Here is a 26,863-nt window from a genome sequence, read left to right as displayed (position 1 = left end):
TATTTTAACTCAAATGTAGATGACTCTGAGCAATATCTCCCTGGGGAGGAAATGACATTTTCTCACCCAAAGCAATTCCAAACTTGGAATGACTAAGTAAGTCCACATTATGCAAATCTTACTACCCACAGTTCCCCAGTAGTAAGCATTTATTAAAGGTCACTGAAGGAAGCTCCTTAACCTGATAAGGGCATCTGTGAAAAACCCACAGCTAAAATCATACTTGATGATGAAAGACTGATGCTTTCCCCCTACGACGAGGAATAAGACAAGGATGTACACTCCTGCCATTGCTTTTCAACACTGTACTAAAGGTTCAGCCATGGCAACTGGGCAAGAAAAACAAATATGAGGGATCCAGATTGGGAAGTAGACATAACACTATCTCTATTTAAAGATGACACGATCTTATCGATAAAAAAATAACTTGAAAAATCCACACACAAAAAACTATTAGCAGTAATAAATGAGTTCTGAAAGGTTATAGGATACAAGGTCAATTCAGAAACAATGGAATTGTATTTCTAGAGTAGCAAAGAGAAATTTGAAAATGAAATTAATTCCATTTGCAATATCATTAAAAATAATAAAATACAGGGGCATCTGAGTAGCTCAGTCGGTTAAGTGCCTTCCTTTGGCTCAGGTCATGATCCCAGGGTCCTGGGATCAAGCCTGGAGTTGGGATCCCTGCTCAGTGGAGAATGTGCTTTTCCCTCTGCCTCTGTTCCTCCCCCCTGCTCTCTCTCTCTCCCTCACTCTCTCAAATAAATAAAATCTTTAAAAAGAAAAAGAAGAAAATACATAGGAATGGATATAACAAAATAAATGTAAAACCTATACTCTAAAAACTGTAAGACATCATTGAAAAAAAATTTTAAAAGACCTAAATACATAGATAGAACACATCCTATGTTCACAGACCGGAGGGTTTAATATTGTTAAGAGAGCAATATTCTTCAAATTGACCTACATTCAATGCTTTACCTATGACTGCTTTATGGAAATTGACAAGATGATCGTGAAAGTCATATGGAAATGCAGGGCATCAGAATGGCCAAAACAATCTTCAAAAAGAAGAATAAATCTGGAAGTCTCACACTTTCCAGTTTCAAAGCTTTCTACAAAGCTACAATAATCAAGAGAGTGTGATGCTGGCATAAGGAGAGACATATACATCAATGGGATAGAACCGATGGCCCAGAAATAAGCCCTTAGTTTTATTTTTGAATGAGTTTTGACAAGGGTTCCAAGACATTTCAACAGGAAAGAGTCTTTCAACAAATGGTGCCAGGACAACTAGATATCCATATGCAAAAGAATGAATTTGGATCCCTTCCTCAGATGACATATAAAAATTAACTTGAAAAAAATAAAAATAAAAATAAAAAAATAAAAATAAAAATTAACTTGAAATGGATCAGAGACCTAAATATAAGAGCTAACGCCATGAAACTCTTATGAGAAAACAGTCACAAAACTTCATGGCAGTGGATTAGGCAATAGTTTCTTAGATAAGATACCAGTATCACAAGCAGCCAAAGAAAAATTATAGATTTGACTGCATCAGAGTTTAAAGATTTTGTGCTTCAAAGGATACCATAAATAAAATGCAAAGACAACCCACAGAATGGGAGAAAATATTTCAAATCACATATCTGATAAGAGTCTAGTATCCAAAATACATAAGAACTGTCACAACAATAAAAAAGCAAATAACCCAACAAAAAATGGGAAAGTATTTGAAAAGACATTTCTCCAAAGACATACAAATGGCCAAAAAGTACATGACAAGGTGTTCAATATCACTCATCATCAAGGAAATGCAAATCAAGTCTACAGTGAGACATCACTTCAAACCCACTGGGATGGTTATAATAAAAAAGGTCCATCAATATCAAGTATCGGTGAGAATCCAGAGAGACTGGAACCCTCGTACACTGCTGGTAGAAACATAAAACTGTACAGCCACTTTGGAGAGCAATCTGGCAGCTCCTCAAAAGGTTAAAAATCAGAGTGACCATATGATCCAGCAATTCCACTTCTAGATATCTACCCAGAGGCTGACATGCAAACAGATACGTTTACAAGAATGTTCACAATAGCATTATTCACAATGGCCAAAAGGTAGAAATAACCCAAATGGCCATCAATGGATAAATGGATAAACAAAATGTGGTATATCCTACAAAGGAATATTATTCACCCATTAAAAAAGAATGAAGTACTGATACATGCAATGACATGGATAAACTTGAACCTTTATGTTGAATAAAAGAAGTTATTCAGAAAAGGCCACATATGATTCTATTTATATGAAATGTCCAGAATAGACAAATCCATAAAGGCAGAAAGTCAATTAGCACTGGTAGGAGCCTGGAGAGAAATACAGAGATATCATTAAGGGGTACTGGGGGCCCAGGGCAGGCTGCCCCAAGATATGCCATGGTGGCATAATGATTATCTTAAATTAAAGTTAGTTAAGAAAAAGCACCTGGGCACCTGGGTAGCTTAGTAGTTGAGCGTCTGCCTTTGGCTCTGGTCATGATCCTGAGGTCCTGGGATCGAGTCCCGCATCAGGTTCCCTGCAGGGAGTCTGCTTCTCCCTCTGCCTATGTCTCTGCCTCTCTGTGTCTCTCATGTATAAATAAATAAAATCTTTAAAAAAAAAAAGCCACTCTTCCCCTGAGCAGCCTGAGGTGACCTCCAAAAATGGTTCGCTACTTGCTGGACCTAGAAAACCCTACAAAATCATGGAAATCGAGAAGTTCAAATCTTCATGTTCACTTTTTTTTAAAAGATTTTATTTATTTATGAGAGAGAGAGAGAGAGAGGCAGAGACACAGGCAGAGGGAGAAGCAGACTCCATGCAGGAAGCCTGATGCGGGACTCGATCCTGAGACTCCAGGAATACACCCTGAGCCCAAGGCAGGCGCTAAACCACTGAGCCACCCAGGGATTCCCCCTTTGTGTTCACTTTAAGAACATGCGTGAAACTACCCAGGCCATCAAGGGTATGCATATCTGAAAAGCCACCAAGTATCTGAAAGAAGTCACTTTGCAGAAGCAGTGTGTGCCATTCCATCACTACAATGGTGGAGTTGGTAGGCGTGTGCAGGACAAACATTGGGGCTGGACACAGGGTCGGTGGCCCAAGAAGAGTGCTGAATTTTTACTGCACACGCTTAAAAATGCAGAGAGTAGGGATCCCTGGGTGGCACAGCGGTTTAGCGCCTGCCTTTGGCCCAGGGCGCGATCCTGGAGACCCGGGATCGAATCCCACATCGGGCTCCCGGTGCATGGAGCCTGCTTCTCTCTCTGCCTCTCTCTCTCTTTCTCTCTCTCTCTCCCCCTTTCCCTCCCCCCCCTCTCTCAAATAAATACAATTTTTTAAAAAGGAACAACTGGTCCACAGACTGGAGAAAGTGAAATCGCCCACCAGAAATGGCTTTTATTGCATAAAGATATAGTGCTTGGGGTTAGTGGCTCTCCGTTAGATGAGAAGCATCAGTTACAACTGCCAGAGGCTGGTCCTTCTAATCTCATTCTAAGAAAAGGAAACAAAGGCAGAGCTCTGGAGGCAAAAATGCTACTGCCTAGTACTCTCACTCACTGCTGTCCCTCCCTCCACAGGCTGAAGGGCTTGGGCCCCAAGAGTCTGGCCATTTTCTTCAAATGGGAAGAAAAACCAGGAGGGAGCCTAATTCACCTGTCAGAATGGAAGAGAGAGAGCTGGCCAGTTCCCTAATCAAACAGGCTCTCTTTGAAACAAATGCATAAAAACAAACGTACAGTTAATGTGGAAAAGGAAGCCTCCCAGGGAATTTTAATCTTGCTCAGCAAGGCTAATTCAGAAACAAAGCCCCCTTTACTTTACCATCCCCCAAAAGCTTAAGGAGCCAAGAGAGTGAAGCAAAGTACTGAAGACGAACATCACAAAAAGCACATGCCAACAAGTGCTGACCACACGTTACCTCCATTCACCTGGGCACATTTTACAGATAAAAAAATGAGTTCACAGAAGTTAGTTAACTTTTGCAAGGTCACATGGCTAAAGGCAGAGGAGCCAGCCACAGAACCACAGGAAAGGTGGCTCCAGGGTCAGCACTTTTGACCTCTTTTGACCACTTTTGACTGACCTTAACATCTATGCAGAAACAGAAAGAAAACTTGGAGGATGGGCAGCAAACAATGCTAACAGTTTTTATTGCTCAATGATGTGCTTGATTCTGGTGTTTTTCTGTATTCTCTATTTTTCTTCCATTATAAACAGATACTACTTCTGTAAATAAAACATTTATACATTTGTAAAGACAAAGGCACAAATGCCTTGTGCTTTCTGTTGCTGTTGTTTTTAAATGTACTGAGAAATAACCAACAGTGAGTCAATGGTGATTTTCATTTTTCACTTAAACTTTTCTGTATTTCACAAATTTTCACCAGTTAATGAGTCTTTTGTTGTAATCAGTAAAACATCATTATTTTATTTTATTTTATTTTTTTTAAATTTTATTTACTTATGATAGTCACACAGAGAGAGAGAGAGAGAGGCAGAGATGGCAGAGGGAGAAGCAGGCTCCACGCACCGGGAGCCCGATGTGGGATTCGATCCCGGGTCTCCAGGATCGCGCCCTGGGCCAAAGGCAGGCGCCAAACCGCTGCGCCACCCAGGGATCCCAACATCATTATTTTAAGTGGTTTAAAAAATAATTCACCTGGGAAAAAAACATCATCTATCATCCCTCGGTCTTCACTCTCAAGATCTCAGGACAGGTGTGAGAGGGGTCCCTAGGATTTCCCCGAAAAAGATGTATGTTTAGATTGGCTAATTCATTTATTCTATCTGTGCATACTTACCATATACTAGATGTGAGGTCCTACAGGGGACAGACACCACAAAAGACTATCCTTGCCCACAGAGACAAGTTATGATATAGTGCTGGGAAGCTGGAGGACTGGCTGAATATATAGTCCAACTGAACTACGGAGTGCTACAGAGTTACATCCATTACCTCAAAGATTACTGATTATCTACTGTTAGGTTAAAAAAAATTCACTGGAGCAATGTTTACAGCATAAAGCCAATTGTGTAGGAAATCCAAACCCAAACAAACCAACAATCCTAGAAATATGAAAATCTTTCTCTGCATTTACGAGCAAAAGAAAAATGTAGAAAGATACATAAGCCTTTATCACAATTTACCCTGGGGGCAGGGGGACAGGATTGAAAATTGGTGGGTAAAGTGATAAACTTTATATTCCTGATTGGTTTTTCAATGAGCATATCCTATTTTTATTTTTAAAAAATCCTAAAAGTAAAAAAAATAAAATAAAATAAAAAATAAAAAATCCTAAAAGTGTAATCAATCCCCCCAAATCTCTAATGAGTATTATATAAAACTTACCACAGAGTTGATTTGGCTCAACACTTGAAAATCAATCTAAGTAATTAGGAAAGAGGAAGAAGACCATGAGCTTTGTACCAGAAAGACCAAAGCTCTCAGGCCAGTTCTGTCTCTGAGTCCCTATATGAATTACTTAAATTCTGGATGGCTCAATCTTTAAAATGGTTATGCTAATTACACCTCACAGGATTTTTTCAAAGATCCAAGACTAATAATTAACAACTAACACTGATTGAGAGGGCTTCCTGTTTGCCACGTGCTGTGCTACATGCTTTACACATATTAACTACTTAATCTTCAGGATAGCTTTAGGAAGTAAACACTACTATCACTTTCATTTTATAGATGTGACAACTATGGTCCACAGAAGTTAATTAAGTCAACCAAGTTCCTCTTCTCCCTCTCTCTCTTTTCCACACACATACACACACACACGGGCAAGTGCATGTGAGCTGTGCACATGTGCACATGCACACGTAGGAGTAGCACAGCCAGGATATGAACCTGCACCCATACCCTTGTTCCTGAGATCCATATCCTCAATACACTAGGGTGAGATATTTGTGCAAGAGCTTTTCTGGTTGCGAAGTCCCATCCACCTGTAGGGAATCTTATCAGTAGAGGTGGAAAAGATAAGAAATGCACAGGAATCTAAACACAATGATAAAGGGTGAAAAGATGTAACAGAAGCAGGCTTGTGAGTATCTTCCAGTGGCCTGCAAATAAGTGGCATTGTTTACATATACAACCAGAATCCCTGATTCTCTATCCCACTCTTCAGAATCTCGGTGATGAGTTTGTAGTATCCTACTCCTGTGCCCTAGCCACGGCATTCCTTAGTTGAACCATTTTGCTCCTCTGCAACTGCATGACTATTCTAATCACCCCAAGGCTCAGTTGGGGCTTTATTTCTCCACAAAGCCTTCCTGGACTACTTAATCCACTGGTCTCTCCAGGAGGCAATGTATCAGAGTACAGAGTGCATGGGTTTAGCTTTAGCATTTTAGAAACCATTTAACTCTGAGCAAGTCATTCAACCTCTCTGAATCCCAATTTCTTCAAAGGTAAAATGGGGTTCTTTTACGAGTTAAATAACATATGTAAATTACCTGACACACAGTAGGTGCCTAATAAATGCTAATAATAATCCTCTTCCCATCTTAGAACTTGAAATGATTGCCATTTAGCAATTAAGCCTGAACTGCCTCTAGATATATATTTTTCATTATTTCAATTCTAATATTGCCATAATTTATACCTTATCTTTCTAATTAAACTGCAAGTTCCTTGAGAGCCAAGAACACACCCTGACTGCTTCTGCATCCCCTGTGGCATACAGCACAACACGCCATACCAAAATGTGCTCAATAGGGACGCCTGGGTCGCTCAGCGGTTTAGTGCCTGCCTTTGGCCCAGGGTGTGTTCCTGGGGTTCTGGGATCAAGTCCCACATTCAGCTCCCTGCATGGAGCCTGCTTCTCCCTCTGCCTATGTCTCTGCTTCTTTCTCTCTCTCTCATGAATAAATAAATACAATCTTTAAAAAAAATGTGCTCAATAAAAGTCTGGATGGCCCATAAGGTTGGGCTAGATTCATGGAGGACAGAAAACTCCCCAAGATTAATCTTTTAAAAAAGGCAGTGATTAGACGTATTCTAGAATAGTTCCTAGAATTTGGTTTAGTTTGGCCCAGGAGCACCAGACTCTTCTCCATATCTGAGGCACAATTTTGCCCACATCAATTCTTCAGAAAGCAAAGGCCTCTTCTGAAACCAAGCTTTTTATACGTAAGTACTCCCAGGAAAGCAAAGGGACATTCTGTCCTTCATTGAGGTCCAAAATCCAAACCATAACTTTTTTAAATAGCTCAATTTGCCCGTCACAGAAATAACTTTTCTAGGTCAATTAGCACATTTCAATGTGCCAGTTAGCAAAGAGTAAGATTCTCAAGCCTATTTGCCTTGGTGAAAGCAAAGTTATCCAAGCGGCACACTTGGGGACAAGGTGTGCCAGTGGCAAAGTTGCATCTCAAGATACAAGAACATCAAGATAATGACTGTGGAAGCTGGGCAGCTGCTCCAGGAATGAACAAATCATGATTAACCTCTCCCACTAGGGTCTTGGAGATGGGGACATTCAAGAGAACCATCTAACAGCACAGGAGCCAGGCAAAAGGGGCAGAAGGGGAAAGAAGGGGAAAAAGGAACTAGTATGAGAGATCAACAGGGCTGCACAGTAATGACCAATTTTGATAATGAGATAATAATATACTCGAGGCTTTGTGCCTTGAAGAAGAAGAAAGGAGCTTGATGAAAAGCATTATTACCATTCTTCTTATTATTCTCATAGAAGACAGATGGCTGCAATCACAAATATAGGCCAGGCTAGAGTCTTCAGTCTGGGAAGGGGGCTGATACAGGGTTTTAGGTTTGTTTTCTGTTTCCACTCTCCCTTGCTCAGAACACTCTGCATTCAGAAGGAACTCCCACAGGCATTTGAGGACAAAAGGTATGTACAGAGCTGGGGATGCAGCTTATGTCCAGTGCCTCATTCTGAGGACCAGCTCACCAACATGGCAAGGTAAGCAATGGAACCGAAAATCTAATATGTGACCAGGTTCGATGGGCATCCTACTTAGCTCCCACCTCTTGGCTTTCACTTTCCATAAGGTGTTTTGGCCTGGAATAGATATTTTTGCTAAGTCACAGGCAATAGATAAAGAACCCAGCATCAACACCAGCCCAAAAGCCAATGGCTATAACAAGGAGCTAATAAACTAGGCTGGTCATAAATTAGGCAGCTTGAAACTATGCTTCAAGCCATGAACTACTGCCAGCTTGGGTGGGGGATCTTAATATGGGATCCACAGGGATCGGATGTGGTCAGCGAGGAGGGGGACAGCAGGTGACAGTCTCCTGAAATTATCTGCAACATTGTGTTGGTGCATTTCTCTGGGAAGAGGCTCTGCAGACTTCTTCAGCTTCTCAAAGAAACCTATGACCCCACTCTTTTAGATGGACAGAAGCTAAGAAACATCTCCAGCATCTGGACTCACCAGCTTTCAAACTCACTGTACTCCAGTCATGGAATAAGAAAAGAGCTCTGAAGTCTGAGTCAGGAGACCTGGATTTTAGGGGCACTGACTTTGGTTTCTAAGGCAAGGCATTTATGCTTCCATGGACCCCCCTCTAGTAGATGAGACCAGACAAGCTTTTGGCTCCCTGCTAATCTAATAATCAGTAGTTCCATGATGTATTTCCTCTCCTTCCCTCCAAGAAGCAAAAGAAAAATCACCCTTAAGATACTTCATCTGAAGTCAAAAACAGACCTTCTCCAGAATATGCTATATGTTAGCAAATTGAACTCCAATAAAAAATTAATTTAAAAAGCCACTCCTGGTGGTCTAGTTAGAATGAAAAAAAAAATCCTGGCAGCAAGGAGCACTTCCTTATAATATGAGCCATTGGAATACATGTTTCTTCCTCCAAGGTGTCAGCTGCTAAGGATGGAGAGCCAGAAGAAACTGGGACCCAGGCATTCTCTAGTTGGTCTGCAAATGCCAGTGCCAGGAAGTCACAGGACAGAGCACAAAAAATGGAAATGCACTGATGACTCCACATCCTTCAGCTGACCATGGCAACTTTCTGGCACTCCCTCTGTCTCTGTCCTTACATATGTGAGTGTATGTGTGACCGTGTTATACACACACACACACACACACACACACACTAGATCATTTTCTTTCCCCTGCTTCCATATTACTGCTAAGAAAAACAACAAAAGAAGATTAAAAAGATAACAAGTCAAGAAAAAAGAACAAAGAGAAGTCAAAGGCTAAATTCCTACCTAACTGGATCATCAGGCTTAAGAAAGAGTTGCCAAAAAAAAAAAAAAAAAAAAAAAAAAGAAAAAAGAAAAAAAGAAAGAGTTGCCTATCTTCCCGTGTCTTCTTTTAAGTGAATCTGAGCTCAGCTAAGGGGTTGCAAAGCATAAAGTCCTCAAGGCCAGAAGTAGCCCAGGAGGGGTCCCCATCATTTAAAATAACCAAACCAATGCCAGTAGCCAATACACATGCAAATGGTGCCCTAACCGGGGACTTTTCTCCGCTTCATTTTAGAAAAGAAGGGCACCAAGATTATTTACCAGAGTGATTGGAATTACTCATTAAGCTCATCAAAGAATTTTCAGTGTTAAGGGAAGTTACTTGAACATTCCTAATGAGCTGGTTGGCTATAGCTTGATATCTATTCAGAGAGTATTAAGTGCTATAGCAACTATAATAGCAATTCTGTTATGAGAAAGGGGAGGAAGGGGAGAGGGAGAAAGAGAAGGAAGAGAGGGAGGGAGGAAAAGATGCAAAGAGAGAGAAATATTGTCTTTTGTACAGAGTAGAAAGCTATTATGGGCTGAATTATGTCCCCACCAAAATTCACCCATTGAAGGCCTAATCTCAGAATGTGACTCTATTTGCAAATACCTCCTTTAAAGAGGTGACTAAATTCAAAGGGGGACATTAGGTGGGCCCTAATCCAATCTGACTGGTATCCTTATCAGAAGAGGAAATGTGGACACACAGAGAGGCACTAGAGAAAAGACCATGTGTGGGCAGGTCAGGTGGCTCAGCGGTTTAGCACCGCCTTCAGCCCAGGGCCTGATCCTGGAGACCCAGGATCAAGTCCCATGTCAGGCTCCCTGCGTGGAGCCTGCTTCTCCCTCTGCCTGTGTCTCTGCCCCTCTCTCTCTCTCTCTAATAAATAAATTATATTAAAAAAAGACCATGTGAAAAGGCATCAAGATGGTGGCCATCTGCAAGCCAAGGAGAGAAGCTTCACGGAAAACCAATCCTGACAGCACCTTGACCTCAGGATAATGATCAGTGAGTGCCTTGCCTCTGAAGTTTATTGTGAGGATTGAATACATCAGCCCACATAGAGCACCTAGAACAGTACACAATAAACACTTTGGAAGCATCAGCTGGCCTAGTGCAGAAATGCTGCTGTGGTATAACAATACTGGCTGAAGGAAAACTTTGCCACTGCGGTTCTGACTTCAGGTGTGTGAATGAGCTTTGGTGGTGGGGGGGGGGGCAGCTTTATTTTCAAGCTCACTCAGTGGGAATCACCAGATCTGCTTTATGCTCATCGGTTCTGCAAGAAGAAGACTATCTGGCTTTCCTTGGGGATAATGTTGCATAGAAAGAGGGATTAAGGTGATCTGTTTAGAGGAACCACATCTGCCTCAACCATGGGCTGGAAGCACTCAAACTGAGGATCTGACTATATGAGCCCGGGGTGCAGGGGGGAGGGGGCCACCCCTTCCTGGAATCTTACCTGCTGCAAATGAAGAAGGAGAGTAGCTTTTTATCTGCCCAACTTCTTAATCTGAGAAAACACTGACAGGGCGGGCAGGCAAATGGGATGAGATAGCACTGGACTCACTTCTCTGCCTTAGCACAGCACCTCCACAGGCAGGGAGCAGTCTCCAGCACTGCCCCACAGTGAGCCAGTAAAGAATTGTTTTTTTTTTTTAAATAAATTTATTTTTTATTGGTGTTCAATTTACCAACATACAGAATAACACCCAGTGCTCATCCTGCCAAGTGCCCCCGCCCCAGTGCCCATCACCCATTCACCCCCACCGGGAAGGGAGAAGAAATGTGTGGGAAATATCAGAAAGGGAGACAGAACATAAAGACTCTTAACTCAAGAATATGCTTTCAATTTGTTTTCTTTGTGCCATTCTTGGGTACTATCCTCTAGAGCTCTGAGACCAGAGCAGAGGTTCTAATGAAGGACCTGGGTAAAGTCAGGCAAGTCATATGTTGTAGGGAACGTAGATGGGGGAGCAAAGGTACCTATGTGAGCAGCCTGGGCTTGCTGATCCCAGCTCACAGGGGGACACTGAACTGAATGTGCCTGGCCTATCATTACAGAGGCAACATTCCTTCATTTCTCCCACCCTGGTGCTGCCCACTTCAGGAGTTCCCATGGTCTATCTCTGAGATGCTTTGGACTCTTTGGAAGAAAGGGAGGAGGCCCTACAAGCCACCTGTTAAAATGCAAATTTTGATGCAGTAGGTCTGAAGTGAAGCCTAAAATTCTGCATTTCTCCAAGGGCAGCCCCCACGTGATGCTGGTCCCCAAACCACACCTGGAGTTCCACACTTGGAGTAACCTGACATTATGATCACCTAGGACGCTGATTCTCTAAGAGCAGTCTGAGGACCCCAAGCAGTCACCATGACATGGGAACTTATTACCATGCTCATTTCCTGGTATCTTCCCAGATCCTCTTAATCAGACCTTCTGATGAGGTCTGGCAAGCTTCATTTCTTAGCCATTTCCTTGGGTGACTGCTATGGATGGACAGACATTAAGTTTGAGAGCCACTGCACAGAATCAGTGGTGCTCAACTGCAGTTCCACATCAGAAACATTTTTAAAAACCCTATGCCCAGTGGTTGAGCATCTGCCTTTGGCTCGTCATGATCCCAGGGTTCTGGGATTGAGTCCCGCATCAGTCTCCCCTCAGGGAGCCTGCTTCTCCCTCTGCCTGTGTCTCTGCCCCTCTCTCTGGGTGTCTCTCATGAATAAGTAAATAAAATCTTTAAAAATAAATAAATAAAAATAAAAACACTATGCCCAGGCTGTGTCACAGATCAAGATCTCAGATACTCCAAGGGTGACACCAGGGCATCAGTGTTTTGGGGTTTGTTTTTCACTATTGTTGCTCATTGGTTTATTTGTTTGTTTGTTTGTTTTTAAGTATCTCTAGGTGAGCCTGGAGCAAAATTTTGAGCCTGGGTTCAGAATCACTGCTTTAGATGAATGCTTTTTCTTTTAATTTCTATTGATGTACAACATGCACCTAGAAACATTTAACAAACATAAGGGTATACATGAGTATTTGTGGGGAGCATGTGACTACATCTTTGGCAAGAATGAAGCATAACTGTGCTTGTAGGATCTAAAGGCTTCTCCGTTCCTAACTCTGCCACTTAGAACTTGTGTGACTTCCTGAACGTCAGTTTATTCCTCTGTAACAAGAGGCTATGATACTTGCCCTTATCTTCCTCACACAGCTATCATGTGAAAAGACTTTGTAAACTATAAAATGCCATCCAAAGAGGAAAGATGATCATTTTGAGATTTAAACTATGATATTTCATGCATGAGGCCAATTTAAGTCATGAAACTAGAAAGCAGTACAAGGATTTTACAAGTGATTTTTTTTCCTGGGCTTTCTAACATGGCTGGCTAATCCCTCGACAGTCCCACATGACAGAGTCTGAGGACAGGGCCCTGCCACGCCAACCCCTATAGCTCTTTCTTATTCTCTCTATGCTCGTTTATCACTCAACCCACTGCTACAGTGGAACTGTCCTGGCTAGCCACCGGGGGTAGGGTGGCCCAGACTGCCCTGTAAGTTTGAGTGAATGGGAGGGGGAAAGAATCTAATTCTTGCCCAATAGGGCTCTTGGCAAAGCAGACAGGTTTGGAGGCTCCCCCCCAGATTATTCTGGGCCAGTGTGGCTGAATCCAAACTAGAGCCCCTTTGAACACCTGGAAACCTCTAATAAGTGGGGTTCCCAGTCCCCCTTCTCACTGCCAAACCTCTCAAGAGCTTCTGTTGATTTTTCGGTCTATCCCGCATCTGGCCTAGGCTCTTAAATGCAGCCCCAGAATTCCATCAAATACTCCCACCCTTACCTACCAAGCTCCCCTGCATCCAAGGAGGCCTATGTCAAACCTCAATATTAAATATAGACATACTGTGGCAGCCCAGGTGGCTCAGCGGTTTAGCGCCGCTTTCAGCCTAGGGCCTGATCCTGGAGACCCGGGATCGAGTCCCATGTCAGGCTCCCTGCATGGAGCCTGCTTCTCCCTCTGCTGCACGCTCTCTCTCTCATTAATAAATAAATAAAATTTTTTATAAATAAATAAATAAATACAGACAGACAGACAGACATATTTATGGGACACCTGGGTGGCTCAGCGGTTGAGCATCTGCCTTCAGCTCAGGGCATGATCCCAGGGTCCTGGGATCGAGTCCCACATCAAGCTCCCCTGCCTGTGTCTCTGCCTCTCTGTGTCTCTCATGAATAAATAAATTAAATCTTTAAAAAAAATACATGTATCTTAAAGGTCACATGGGCACACGAGCTAAGGATGAGAGCAAGCCCTGGGTAATGAGGGAGTGAGCCAAAACAGTTTTGTATGTTGGTAGTCGGTTCCTACAAGAGGCAACTTACCAGCCGGGTATTTACCACAGGAAACAGCAGGGCCAGAAGGGCTCCATTCAGCATGTGCATCTGGAGCCTGGAGGGAGAGAGAGAGAGAGAGAGAGAAAGAAAGAAAGAAAAAAAAAAGATAAAGTCCAGGTTGTACTCAGACTCTGTTGCAAAGGCAGGCAAAAACCCGTGTCAAGTTACGCCATGCCACATGGGAGGATGTGCAATCAAGTGGGTCTCCAAGTAAACTGGCCCCGGAGCTGGTGCACACACCTAGTCGATTTGAAGCAGTGCATTCAGCGCTACTGAGATGTTCTGACCCCTGCCTCCACACATCCCCCCAAGTGCTCCCCGGACCTGAGCTGGCTACAAAGCTTGATTACATAATGAGCTCTGGGCTGCCTAACTATGTGGGCAGCCCCAATTATGGCACGGGCCATGGCGGCTCAGGCAACAGGTGAAAAGAGGGGCTGCCCCAAGCAGGTGCCCTGGTATGGCGTCAGGAGTACAGGAGTACTCGTTTCTGAGAATGGGGCTGTTTGTTTACATGGCCCATGGCCCATCCCTTCACTCAAGCCGCTGTCCTAGGCATCGAAAGGTGAGTGGAACCAGCCAGCTGACTGCAGTGTTTTTGTCAACTGTGCTCCCCAACTTTCTTAGAAGCATCTTCAGGGCTGTGGCAGGAGGTGGGGACAGCAGAAGTGGCAGCCTTCCAAGCTTGCTTTGATTTTATGGATTTGATTTTATGGATTGGGTTTTGGAGACTTCAAAGCAAAACAAAAGAGAAAAAAGAAAGGGGGCGGTGGTGGAGAAAAGAAGAAAACCACTGGTCTCTAGCATCAGGTAAGGATCATTTCCTAATACCAGACTTGTTGAAACATGCTCTAGAAACCCTTTATAAGTCAAGAACAATCAAGTCAGGAACTAATTCTGCCTGAGAGAGCCCTGAGGATGGACTGAAGCAACTTCTTTCATCATCAAGGCAAATGATCCTTTATTATAACTGAGGGAGAAGCAAAGAATGACAGTCTTCCTCCTGAAGAAAAGCAGGTATAACCACCGCTGAGTTGACTCTCTCTCTCTCTCTCTCTCTCTCTCTCTCACACACACACACACACACACACACACTTACACACTCATACACACACCGACACAGTATCCCTGCAATACCAGCATTTCTCCCATGCCCCAAACAGGAAAGCAGTCCTTACTCTGAAAACCCTCAAGAACTCTAGGCATTCTCTCAAAGCTCACAGATGTTTGCTTAAGACCAAGAGACATTACCAGGAGACCCATGAGAACAGCCCAGAAGCCCCAAAGATGTTTCTCATCTCCCGCAGTCTGTTTATTACCATTGCTCATTTTTACCAATGCCACAAGGATGGTGATAATGTGCACTTAACATAATTGAGGCAAGTTATCTAATTAACTGCTTTACATAAATTCTCTTACTTAATTTTTATAGCTATCTTCTGAGACAGGTACAATTACATTTCCCATTTGTCAATGAGAGTTTAGAGAAGCAAAGTGGCCTGGTTCATGTCATGCATGAGATAGAAGAGCCAAGATTCAGGGACACCTGGGTGGCTCAGTAGTTGAGTGTCTGCTTTTGGCTCAGGGCATGATCTCAGGGTCCGGGGATGGAGCCCTGCATCAGGTTCCCTATGGGGAGCCTACTGCTCCCTCTCTCTTGTCTCTCATGAATAAATAAATAAAATATTTACCAAAACAAAAAAGAAAAGAAAAAGAGCCAAGATTCAAACCAGGTTTATTTAACTTCAGATCCCAAATTCTTATAGCCCTCTCACTGCCTGATACCAGAGCCATGCCCACCCCCCAACACACACACCCTGGCCACCTTCCCTCACAAATGTGACCTCAGGTGGGAAGTCAGAGGCTCCTGTTTCCTCCCTTTGGGTTTCAGAGACCTCTCTACCACCTTATTCATTCCCTGGCCTAGGCTTAATATACTTTCAGGGGGGTGACCAAGGGGAGAAGGCTTGGAGGCCACTCCAAGCCATCATGGTCTTCCAGGACCAATGCAGTGTCACTCCTGCCTACCAGGGCTGGCCAAGTTACCATGCTTCTATAACAGGGTCATTCAAGGGGGGCACTCCATGCTCTGAGAAGCTGCTGAAAACTTTTACTCAAGTCTCAAGTGCCTAGAGCAGGTACTAACTGCTAACTAGAAGAGCCAACTGTCCCATGGGAGGCCCCTGGCATAAACATTCTTGTTCAGCCACAACATAAACATTCATCCTGGGAGAGGAAAATATCACATTAACAGTCCAGATAAAGCTGGACTCTGGTGCCAGACTTTGCCACTAGCCTTAAAAGAATGCTGGCATTTATACAAAGCCAATTAGATATCTGGGCGCCAAAAGTTAAATCATGAGGATGATGGATCTAATTGATCCCAAGGGCCCATGAAAGGCCAAAAATACAGAAGATAAAACCAATATCAAGATTCAAAACAACTAAGAAATTCCCAGATAAAGACAAGCCTGTACTGCCAGCTACATATATGTCAAAGAGTGGATTATCCCTAATAGACATAAAGGTCTTATGTATTAATAACTACAAAACAATCAAACATGTATAGCGCATTTCTATATGCCAATCACTGTGTTAAGTAAGCAAATGCATCATCTGATTTATCCTTTGGTTTTTATTATAATCATTATTATCTTCTTTAATTTCACAGCTGAGAAAACCAAAACACTGAGTGATTACATGACTTGCCACAAATCACATAGACAACAAGAGTCAGAGGAGAAGTCACACTCAGGTCTTGCCAGTTTTCAAGACTGTGCTTTTCCCACTATACACTGCTTTAATCCAAGACACAGACCTTGAACATTATACATGTTCTGTGTGTATGTATGTGTGTGTGTGAAAGAGAGACAGAGACAGAGAGACAGAGATAGAAACAGAGAGAGAGAATGAGAGTCAGACCATAGGCCAGGTAAGAAAGGACTCTAGACTGCCTATTGGGAGAGGGTCATGCCTAAGAGCAATAGAACCCCTTGGGTATTTTATGGCAAAACTGTCCTAATTATATACCTGCCCTGCCCTCTATAGACCCTAAGCACAGCCCAAGAGGTAAGTGACTGGCCATATGAAAGGCCAAGGATTTTGTTTTCACTTTATAGCCACCTCCAGCCTGCCATTCAGATTTCTATTGTGTATGGGAACCAGATAATAGGCCACTAGGAAGTCCTGTGAGAGTTCCCTCACCTGTACAATGGGAACAGCAGTAGGTAACTGGTAGTATTGTTATAAGGAGTTAATATCTATAAAGTGCTTAGAAGAGCACATGGTATATAAAGACTCACATATGTGTTTCATACATAAATGGTGAAGAGCTTGCCTAAACCTTCAAGATGTAAAGGGTGGGGAGGGGCAAAAAAGGAAATCATGTGACAGAGTCAAACTGTAAAAAAAATTCAGAGTAGGAAAAGGAGGTCCATAGAAAGCAAAAGGACAGACAGACTGAAGGCCAGAACCAAACATCACAAGCTGGAGATGGACTTCTATTCACTTAGCTATAAATTTCCTTGACAGCTCAAAGTCCTGGCCATTACTATTGTCACAAATATTCTGTCAGCTTTGTTTCTGTGTAGGATACTGAGCTAAATTAGCTAAGTTGGTAAGAAACTGGGGCAGTATGGCAAATGTCATAGATTTAATTCTCTTCCAGGTCAGTTCAGGTCATTAAATCGAGTTCCACAAACATAAATCCATCTATTACTTCGTGTCTAACATAGGTGCTGTAGGGGAAAGGTGATCAGTGTAAGACACAGTATCTGCCTTCAAGAAAGTAACAATCTTACTGACAAAGAGAGAAATGAACTAATGAAAGGAAATGTAGCATAATGGTGAAGAAATCAGGGTGTGGCAACAAACCTACACTCAAATTCCAGATCTACCACATACTGGCTGAGTGACTCTGGACAAGTGACTTAAAATACGTGAGTTAGTTTCCTCAATCATAAAACTGGCCTAATAACCATACCTTGCTGAAAAGTTTTTGTTTTGTTTTTAAATATTTTATTTATTTATTCATGAGAGATGGCGGGGGGGGGGGCAGAGGGAGAAGCAGGCTCCATGCAGGGAGCCTGATGTGGGACTCGATCCCGGGTCTCCAGGATCATGCCCTGGGCCAAAGGTGGCGCTAAACCACTGAACCACCCAGGCTGCCCTGAAAAGTTTATTGAGAATGTTTTTTTAAGCTTATTGAGAATTTAATAAGGCCATATAAACTGACCAACTTAGTGCTTAAGACATAGTTAGCACACAATACATGGCAGTTATTATTATCCTTAATAAAGCCATGTGAATGAATATCACATTACCATTCATAACAACAAGTGAAGATATTAAAAACCTTCACAAGATGACTTCTATTCCAATTTAATGCACTTGACAACCAAGAACCAAAAAATATGGAACAGATGGCAAGTTCTGTAAGTGACTGGAAAGGTAAATTCATAGAGAGGATTCTCAAAGGAAATTATGAAATACTTTGAACTGACAAAAATAGGGGCACCTGAGTGCTCAGTCAGTTAAGCATCTGCCTTTTGCTCAGGTCACAATCCCAGGAGTCCCAGGACCAAGCCCTGCATCAGACTCCCTGCTCAGCGGTGTGTCTGCTTCTCTCTCTGCCCCTCATCCCACTTGTGCTCTCTAATAAAATCTTTTAAAAAAATAAATAAAAATAAAAATACAACAATATCAAAATGTCAGATGCTTATACCATAAAATTTATAGACTGGGAAAAAAAAAAGAATCATCTCAACTCAGTAATCTAAGCTTCTGCCTTCAAAATCCAGAAAATAAGAGCAAAATAAGCCAAAAGCAAGCAGAAGGAATAAAACACTAGTGGGAGCAATAATCAATGGAAGTAAAAACCAAAACAATAGAGAAAAAACAATGAAACTAAAAGCCTACCTTTGAAAAAGTCAATACCATTTGTAAGCTTCTAGGAAGAATGACATGGACAAAAAGAGAGAAGACAGGACTAACCAACACCAGGAAGGACAGCAGGGTTATCACTATAGGAACCCTCCCTCCGAATTAAAGAAATAACAAGGAGAAACCAGGAACAATTCTATGCACAGAAATTTGACAACTTAGATAAAATAGAGAATTTCCTCTAAGACCACAAATTACCAAACTCACCCAAGATGAAACTGATAACCTAAACAGTCCTATTAAAGAAATTGAATACACATACAATGGACTACTATTCAGCCATAAAAAAGGAAATCTTGCCATTTGCAAAAACATCAATGGCCCTTGAGGAAATTATGCTAAGGGAGATAAGTCAGACTAAGAAAGACAAACGTCATACAATTTCACCTATATATGGAACATAAAAACCAAAAATAAACAAAAACTAAGCACACAGATACAGAGAACAAGACTGGCAGTTGGTTGCTAGAGTCAGAGAGTCAGGGTGGACAAAATGGGTGAAGGTAGTCGAAAGGTACAAACCTCCAGTTATCTGATAAAATAAGTGATGGGGGTGTAACAGACAGCATGGTGACTATAATTAATAACACTGTATTGTATATTTGAAAGTTGCTGGGCAGCCCCGGGTGGCTCAGCAGTTTAGCACTGCCTTCGGCCCGGGGTGTGATCCTGGAGACCTGGGATCACATCCCACGTCAGGCTCCCTGCATGAAGCCTGCTTATCCCTTTGCTGGTGTCTCTGCCTCTGCCTCTCTCTCTCTCTCCCTCTCCCTCCCTCTGTGTCTCTCATGAATAAATAAATAAAATCTTTTAAAAAAAGAAATTTCTAAAAAAAAAAAAAGAAAGTTGCTAAGAGAGCAGATCTTAGAAGTCATCATCACAAAAAAACTTTTTAACTATGTGTGGTAATGGATGTTAACTAGATTTATTTTGATGAATGTTTCAGAATATACAAACATACAAAATCATAATGTTGTATACCTGAAACTAATATATTGCATGTCAAACGTCATTTTTTTAAAAATTGAAATTGTAGTTAAACTTTTCTCAATAAGAAATCTCCAGACTCAGATGGAGTCTGAGATTAAGTCTACCAAATATTTATACAATCTTGTCCAGAAAATAAAACAGAAGGAAACAATTCTAAACTCATCTTACGAGGCTGTTATTATGCAGATAACAAAACCAGACAAATAAAGTACAAAAAAAGAAAGAAAAAGAAAACCAAAACTAACTAGATATCCCTCATGAACACAGTCACAAAATTCATCAATATAATTTTAGCAAATGTAAGGCAGCAATATGAAAAGAATAATATTCTGGGGGCACCTGGGTGGCTCAGTGGGTTAAGTGTCTGCCTCTTAATCTTATCTCAGGTCTTGATCTCAGGGTCATGAGTTTAAGCCCTGAGTTGGGCTCCACATGTGGAGCCTAATTTTTTTTAAAAAAAGAATAATATCGGGGATCCCTGGGTGGCTCAGGGGATCCCTGGGTGGCTCAGCGGTTTGGCGCCTGCCTTTGGCCCAGGGCGCGATCCTGGAGTCCCGGGATGGAGTCCCGCATCGGGCTCCCGGCATGGAGCCTGCTTCTCCCTCCTCCTGTGTCTCTGCCTCTCTCTCTCTCTCTCTCTCTCTCTCTCTGTCTATCATAAATAAATAAATAAATGTTTTTAAAAAAAAGAATAATATCCTGTGACCAAGTGGATTGTGTCCTGTAAATGAAAGGTTGATTCAGTATAATAAATATTACCAGGTTAACAGTGAAAAAGAATACAAACTACACGATCATATCAATTGATACAGAAGATATCTGCCACAATTCAACATCTTATGATAAAAAAAATACCAACAAATTAGGAATAGTAGGGAACTTCCTCAACCTGATAAAGAACATCTTAGAAATACTATACCCAACATCATAATTAATGGTGAAAACTGAATGCTCCTCCCACTAACATTGGGAACAAGACAAGTGTGCCCTCTCTCAAAATCAATAGGGCAACAAAAATAATAGGGATTGGAAAAGAAGAAATAAAACTGTCCCTATTTGCAAAGAACATGATTATATGTGTAAAAAATCTCAAAAAGCCTAAAAAAAAAAACCCTAGAAGTGACATGTGATTTTAGCAAGGTTGCTGGATTATAAGGTCAACACATAAACATCAATAATATTTCTATATAATAATAGTGCAAAATTGGAAAAAAATTTTTAAAGATCATATTTATTTATTTGAGAGAAAGAGAGAGAAAAAGAGCAAACAAGCAAGGAGAGGAGCAGAGGGAGAGGGAGAGACAGACAATCTTCAGCAGACTCCACACTGAGCACAGAGCCCGATGTGGGGCTCAATTCCAGGACCCTGAGATCATGACCTGAACTGAAATCAAGAGTCGGATGCTTAACTGACTGAGCCACCCAGGTGCCCCTGGAAACCAATATATATAATTTACAATATCTCCCCCAAAACCAAAAACACTTAAGTATAAATCTAAGAAAATATATACAAGAATCTGTATGCTGAAAACTGTAAAAAGATCATAAAAAAATTCAAAGAGGACCTAAATAAATAGACATACCATGTTCAAAGACTGAAAGGCTTATTAACATAGCAAATATGTCAATTCTCACTGAAACTATCTATAGATTCAATGTAATTTTGACCAAAATCCCAGCGGGATATTTTACAGATACAGATAAACTAACTCTAAAATGTATATAGAAGGGTAAAGAAAGTAGAATAGCTAAAGTAATTTTTTTTAAGATTTTACTTATTTATTCATGAGAGACACAGAGAGAAAGAGAGAGGCACAGAGACACAGGCAGAGGGAGAAGCAGGCTCCATGCAGGGAGCCCGATGTGGGACTCGATCCCGGGACTCCGGGATCAGGCCCTGGGCCGAAGGCGGCGCCAAACCACTGAGCCATCAGGGCTGCCTAGCTAAAGTAATTTTGTAAAAGGAGAAGAACGATGAATCACATTACCAGATCTTAAGGCTTGCTATAAAGCTATAGCAACCAAAATAGTATAATACTGTCCAAGAAAAGACTTCAATCAATAAGACAGAATAGTCCAGAAATGGACCCAGAGTGATATAGTAATTTGATTTTTTGCAATACTGCAAAAGCAACTCAGTGGAGAAAAGCCATAGTCTTTTCAATAAACAGTATTACAGTAATTGGATAAAATATAGAAAAAAATGCACTTAACCTAAACCTTGCAACTTAAATAAAACTTAAGTCATAAATCTAAATAGAAAATGTAAAATTATAACACTTTTACAAGAAAACATAGCAAGAAATCTTAATGACTGTTAAGTTGTTCTTAAACAGGACACCAAAAACAGAAAACATTCAAAAAATGATAAACTGAACTTAGTCAAAATTTAAAATTTTCACTGTGTCAGACAATTTGACAAAAATGACAACTACAAGCTACAGAATAGAAGAAAACATATGCAAATAACATACCCAACAAAGGACTTTTATCAAGAGTATATAAAGAATACACTCAATAATAAGAAAACAACCCAATTAAAAAATGGGTTAGAAAACTTGAATGAACACTTCATCAAATAAAGATATATGGAAGGCAAATAAGCACATCAAATGATATTCCAAATCATTAAGGAAAATGCAAACTAAAACCACAACAAACTACAACTCCCCACCTACAAGAAAATTGATAAAATAGAAATATTAACAATAGCAAATGTTGAGAGACTATAGAGAAATGGAAACTCTCATAAGCCATTGCTGGTGGAAACATAAAAACAATTTGGAAAACAGGTGGGGAGTTTCTTCTAAAGTTTATAAAAAGCCTTAAAAGTTAAAGATATGGGGAACCCTGGGTGGCTCAGTGGTTTGGCACCTACCTTGGGCCCAGGGCATGATCCTGGAGACCCGGGATCAAGTCCCACATCAGGCTCCCTGCATGGAACCTGCTTCTCCCTCTGCCTATGTCTCTGCCTCTCTCTCTCTCTCTCTCTCTCTCTCTCTCTCTCTCTCTGTCTCTCATGAATAAATAAATAAAATCTTTAAAAAAAAGTTAAAAATATGCTTATCAGGGGATCTCTGGGTGGCTTGGTGGTTTCCACCCAGGGCGGAAAGGTGTGATCCTGGAGTCCTGGGACCGAGTTCCGCATCGGGCTCCCTGCATGGAGCCTGCCTCTCCCTCTGTCTGTGTCTTTGCCTCTCTCTCTCTGTGTCTCTCATGAATAAATAAATAAAATCTTTAAAAAAATGCTTATCATTTGATCCAATAATCCTGCTCCTACATAATTACCCTAGTTTAAAGAAAACATGTTTACACAAAAACCTTTACATAGATGTTCACAGCAACTCTATTCATAGTAGCCGAAGTCTGGAATTGGCCCAGATGCCAAGGGGTGAATGGATGACAAATTGTAGTATATACATTACAAATAAAATATGGTATATACATACTCAGCTATAAAATGAATGAACTCATACATACAAGAACATGGATGAATCTTAAAGCTGTGTGAATAAAGCCAGTCTCAAAAGGTTACACACTGCAGGGTTCCATTTCGAGGACATTCCCTAGACAACAAAACTACAGTGAAGGAGAATTAATGAGCAGTTGCCAGGGTTTAGGGATATGCTAAAAGATGCCTGCAAGTTGAAATAAAAGGACACCAGACCATCACTTGAAGCCATATAAAAAAATAAAGAGATGGTGGTAGAGGTAAATATATGGGCAATTATAACAGCTAGTATTACTGTAACAATAGTTTATAACCCCATGTTTTGTCTTCTACATAATTTAAAAGAGTAATATGATTTTAAAAAGAGCGTATAAAGACTAGTATTGTAATTTAGATTTCTTTTTTAAATATTAATTAATTAATTAGTTTATTTATTTATTTATTTATTTATTTATTTATTTATTCAGAGAGAGAGAGAGAGAGAGAGAGAGGTGCAGAGATGCAGGCAGAGGGAGAAGCAGGCTCCATGCAGGGAGCCCAACGTGGGACTTGATCCTGGGTGTCCAGGATCACACCCGGGGCTACAGGCAGTGCTAAACCACTGCGCCACCGGGGCTGCCCTCTAATTTAGATTTCTAACTCCACACTTCGTTTTCTACATAATTTAAGAGACTAATGCATTTGAAAATAATTACTTTACATTTTGGGGCATACATTGCATAAAAATGTAATTTTGTGCCATCAAAACCTGAAAGGGGTAGAGATAAAACTATAAAGGAGTAGCTTTTTGTATGTCATTTAAAATCAGCTCATATAAACTTAAGGTAAAATGCTATAACTTGAGAACATTGAATGTAATCCCCATGATAACCACATAGAAAATAAATAATATACACAAACAGAATTGATAAGGAAATTAAATTGTTCGACTACTAAAGAGCTCAAACACAAAAGACAGTAATGCAAGAAATGGGGAACAAAAAATTATAAAGTATGGAAAACAATTAGCAAAATTACAGAATTCCCTCCTTATCAGTAATTACTTTAAATGTAAATGGATTAAAACTGTCCAACTAAAAGACAGAGACTGGCTGAATGAATAAAAACCATGATCCAAATTCAGGCTGTCTACAATGGACTCACTTTAGAGTCAAAGACACAAACAGGTTGAAAGTGAAAGGATGGAAAAAGATATTCCATGCAAATGGTAACCAAAAACAGAACAGGGGTGGTTATACTAATATTAAACAAAATAGACTATAAATCAGAACAGTTTATGAGACATATTATTTATTAATGAAGGCTCAATACCACAAAAGAATATAATAATTATAAACATTTACATACTTAGTAACAGACCATCAGCATATATTAAGCAAAAATGGACAGAATTGATGGGAGAAATAGACAAGTCTACAATAGTAGTTGGAAACTTCAATACTCCACTCTCAATATTAGAACAGCAGAAAGAAGGAAAGTAAGGAAATGGAAGACTTGAACAACACTAAACTAACCAGATTTAACAGACATATACAGAACACTTAAATCAGCAGCAATAGAATTCATTCCTCTCAAGTGCCCAGGGGACATTTTCCAGGATAGACCATATATTAGGCCATAAATTAAGCCTCAATAGATTTAACAAGGTAAATATTGGGGCACCCGGGTGGTTCAGTTGGTTAAGCATTTGCCTTTAGCTCAGGTTGTTATCTCAGGGTCCTGGGATCAAGCCCTGTATCAGGTCTATGCTCAGCAGGGAGTCTGCTTCTCCCTCTCCTTTTGCCCGTCTCATGTGCTCTTGCTCTTTCTCTCTCTCTCTCTCTCAAATAAGTAAGGGAAGTAAAATGGGAAAATTCACAAATTCTAAATAACACACTCTTAGCCAATGGATCAAAGAATGAATCACATGGGAAATTAGAAAATGAAATGCAAAACAAAATTAGATACTATCTCCAATTAGATACTCCAATTAGATATTAGATAGTATCTCTAATTAGATACTATCTCCACTAGTATGGCTACTATAAAAAAAAAACACATAGAAAATAACAAATGTTGGCAAAGATGCAGAGACATTGGAACTCTTGTATGCTGTTGGTGGGAACGTAAAATGGTATAGCAGCTGTGTAAAACAGTTTGGCAGTTCTTCAAAAATTTAAAAATGAAAGTATCATATGATCCAGCAATCCCATTTTTGCATATATATCCAAAAGAACTGAAAGCAGGGTCTCTGAGGATTATTTGTCCACTCATTTCACAGCAGCATGATTCACAACAGCTAAGAAATGGAAGCAACCCAAGTGTCCATCAGCAGATGAATGTATAAACAAGATGTGGTATACACACGTTATTTAGCCTGAAAAAGGAATGAGGTTCTTACACATGCTACATCATGGATGAACCTGAGGATGACATTGTGCTGAATGAAAGAAGCCAGTCTCAAAAAGACAAATACTGTATGATTTCACTTATATGAATCACCTACCCAGAGTAGTCAAAATCATGGAGACAGAATGTAGAATGATGGTTGCCAGGGGCTGGAGGATGGGGAATGGGAGTCACTGTTTAATGGATATCGAATATCAGTTTTTGCAAAATGAAAGTTTTGGGGATGGATGATGATGATGATGGTTGTATAACAGTGTGAGTGTCCTTAATACTACTCAACTTTCCACTTAAAAATGACTAAGGCACACAGAGAAAAAAAAATGACTAAGGTGCTTTTATATATCTGTGCATACATATAATATATATTTTATATAAATATCTATATATGTATATATAAATATATAGAACATATAAACATGTAAATATATTTTCTATTACCTATAAATAAATAAAACCCTTTATTTCCCTTTATATATAACATATAAACATGTAAATATATTTTCTATAACCTATAAATAAAATATAAGTATACATATTTATACTCTAAATAGATATACATAAAATATATATTATATAGAGACACACATAATGAAAAAAGCTCATAGAATTGTATACCAAAAAATCAATCTTACAGCATGATAATTAAATTTAAAAATATATATGAAAACCAAAACACTGAACTCCTCTAGTCTCAACTTTAGCAACCACAAAACAAATGACCCAAAATTCTAAGAAGCCTTTTTTAAATATTTTTTAAACATGTTTCTTCACTCTAGTTTTCTACATTAAAATTTTCTTGCATATAGAAAAATACAAAGAGTAAGAACCTCTGTGCCCCTGCTTTAATCAATTTGAGCATTATTGATTCAGTTGAAGCCCTATGTATCCTTCCTAAACACTACCCATCCCCTCCACTCCCTAACAAGAGGAAATCTTAATTTGGAAATAGTGGGATTCCTTCCTATCTATGATTTTATAGATTTATCACATTTGTATGTATCTACAAACCATAAACATTGTTTCCTGGTTATCCCATTAAATATATGATATACTCTCTCTGTATCCTTCTGCAAATTATATTTTTCACTCTACACAGCTTCTTCTAATTATCCATGCTGCTATATGTCACTCCATGTTTTTCACTGCTTGTACACTATTCAATTGTATATCAGAAGTCATTCTATACATTGTCATGTTGATGGACATCTGGATGTACTCTTTCCCTTCAGCCAGAAACTATGTTGAGATTTATTTTACATAATTTATATTATACAAACAGATCTATTTCTACTATCCCAGAGCCCAGGGTCCTTCCACTATGACCTTCTCTTTTCCATTGGTCCTTGGCTTGAGAGTGTGCACTTTCTGCCCACTGTGTGAGCCTCTGCAGTACATCCTGTCATACAGTAGTAAATGCAGTCAGGATCGAAC

At 40.4% G+C, this 26,863-nt stretch overlaps 1 protein-coding gene across 12 annotated transcripts in view; it reads right to left on the bottom strand.

The window, feature by feature from the left end:
• TMEM164 (transmembrane protein 164) overlaps positions 1 to 26,863 on the bottom strand; it is a 200,047-nt gene that overhangs the window by 56,129 nt on the left and 117,055 nt on the right. For 9 of the 12 annotated variants that reach the window (XM_038588068.1, XM_038588061.1, XM_038588066.1 and 6 more), the window contains one exon: positions 13,651 to 13,717. The exons of the other annotated variants lie outside the window; for them this stretch is intronic. In XM_038588068.1, the coding sequence (XP_038443996.1) occupies positions 13,651 to 13,710 (60 nt within the window). In that variant the 5' untranslated portion in view covers positions 13,711 to 13,717. The remainder of the gene's footprint in view (positions 1 to 13,650; positions 13,718 to 26,863) is intronic. 12 annotated transcript variants of the gene reach the window in all.

This window comes from Canis lupus, chromosome X (assembly GCF_011100685.1).
Source record: "Canis lupus familiaris isolate Mischka breed German Shepherd chromosome X, alternate assembly UU_Cfam_GSD_1.0, whole genome shotgun sequence".
NCBI classification, from domain to species: domain Eukaryota; kingdom Metazoa; phylum Chordata; class Mammalia; order Carnivora; family Canidae; genus Canis; species Canis lupus.
This window is presented reverse-complemented; position numbering and strand designations above follow the sequence as displayed.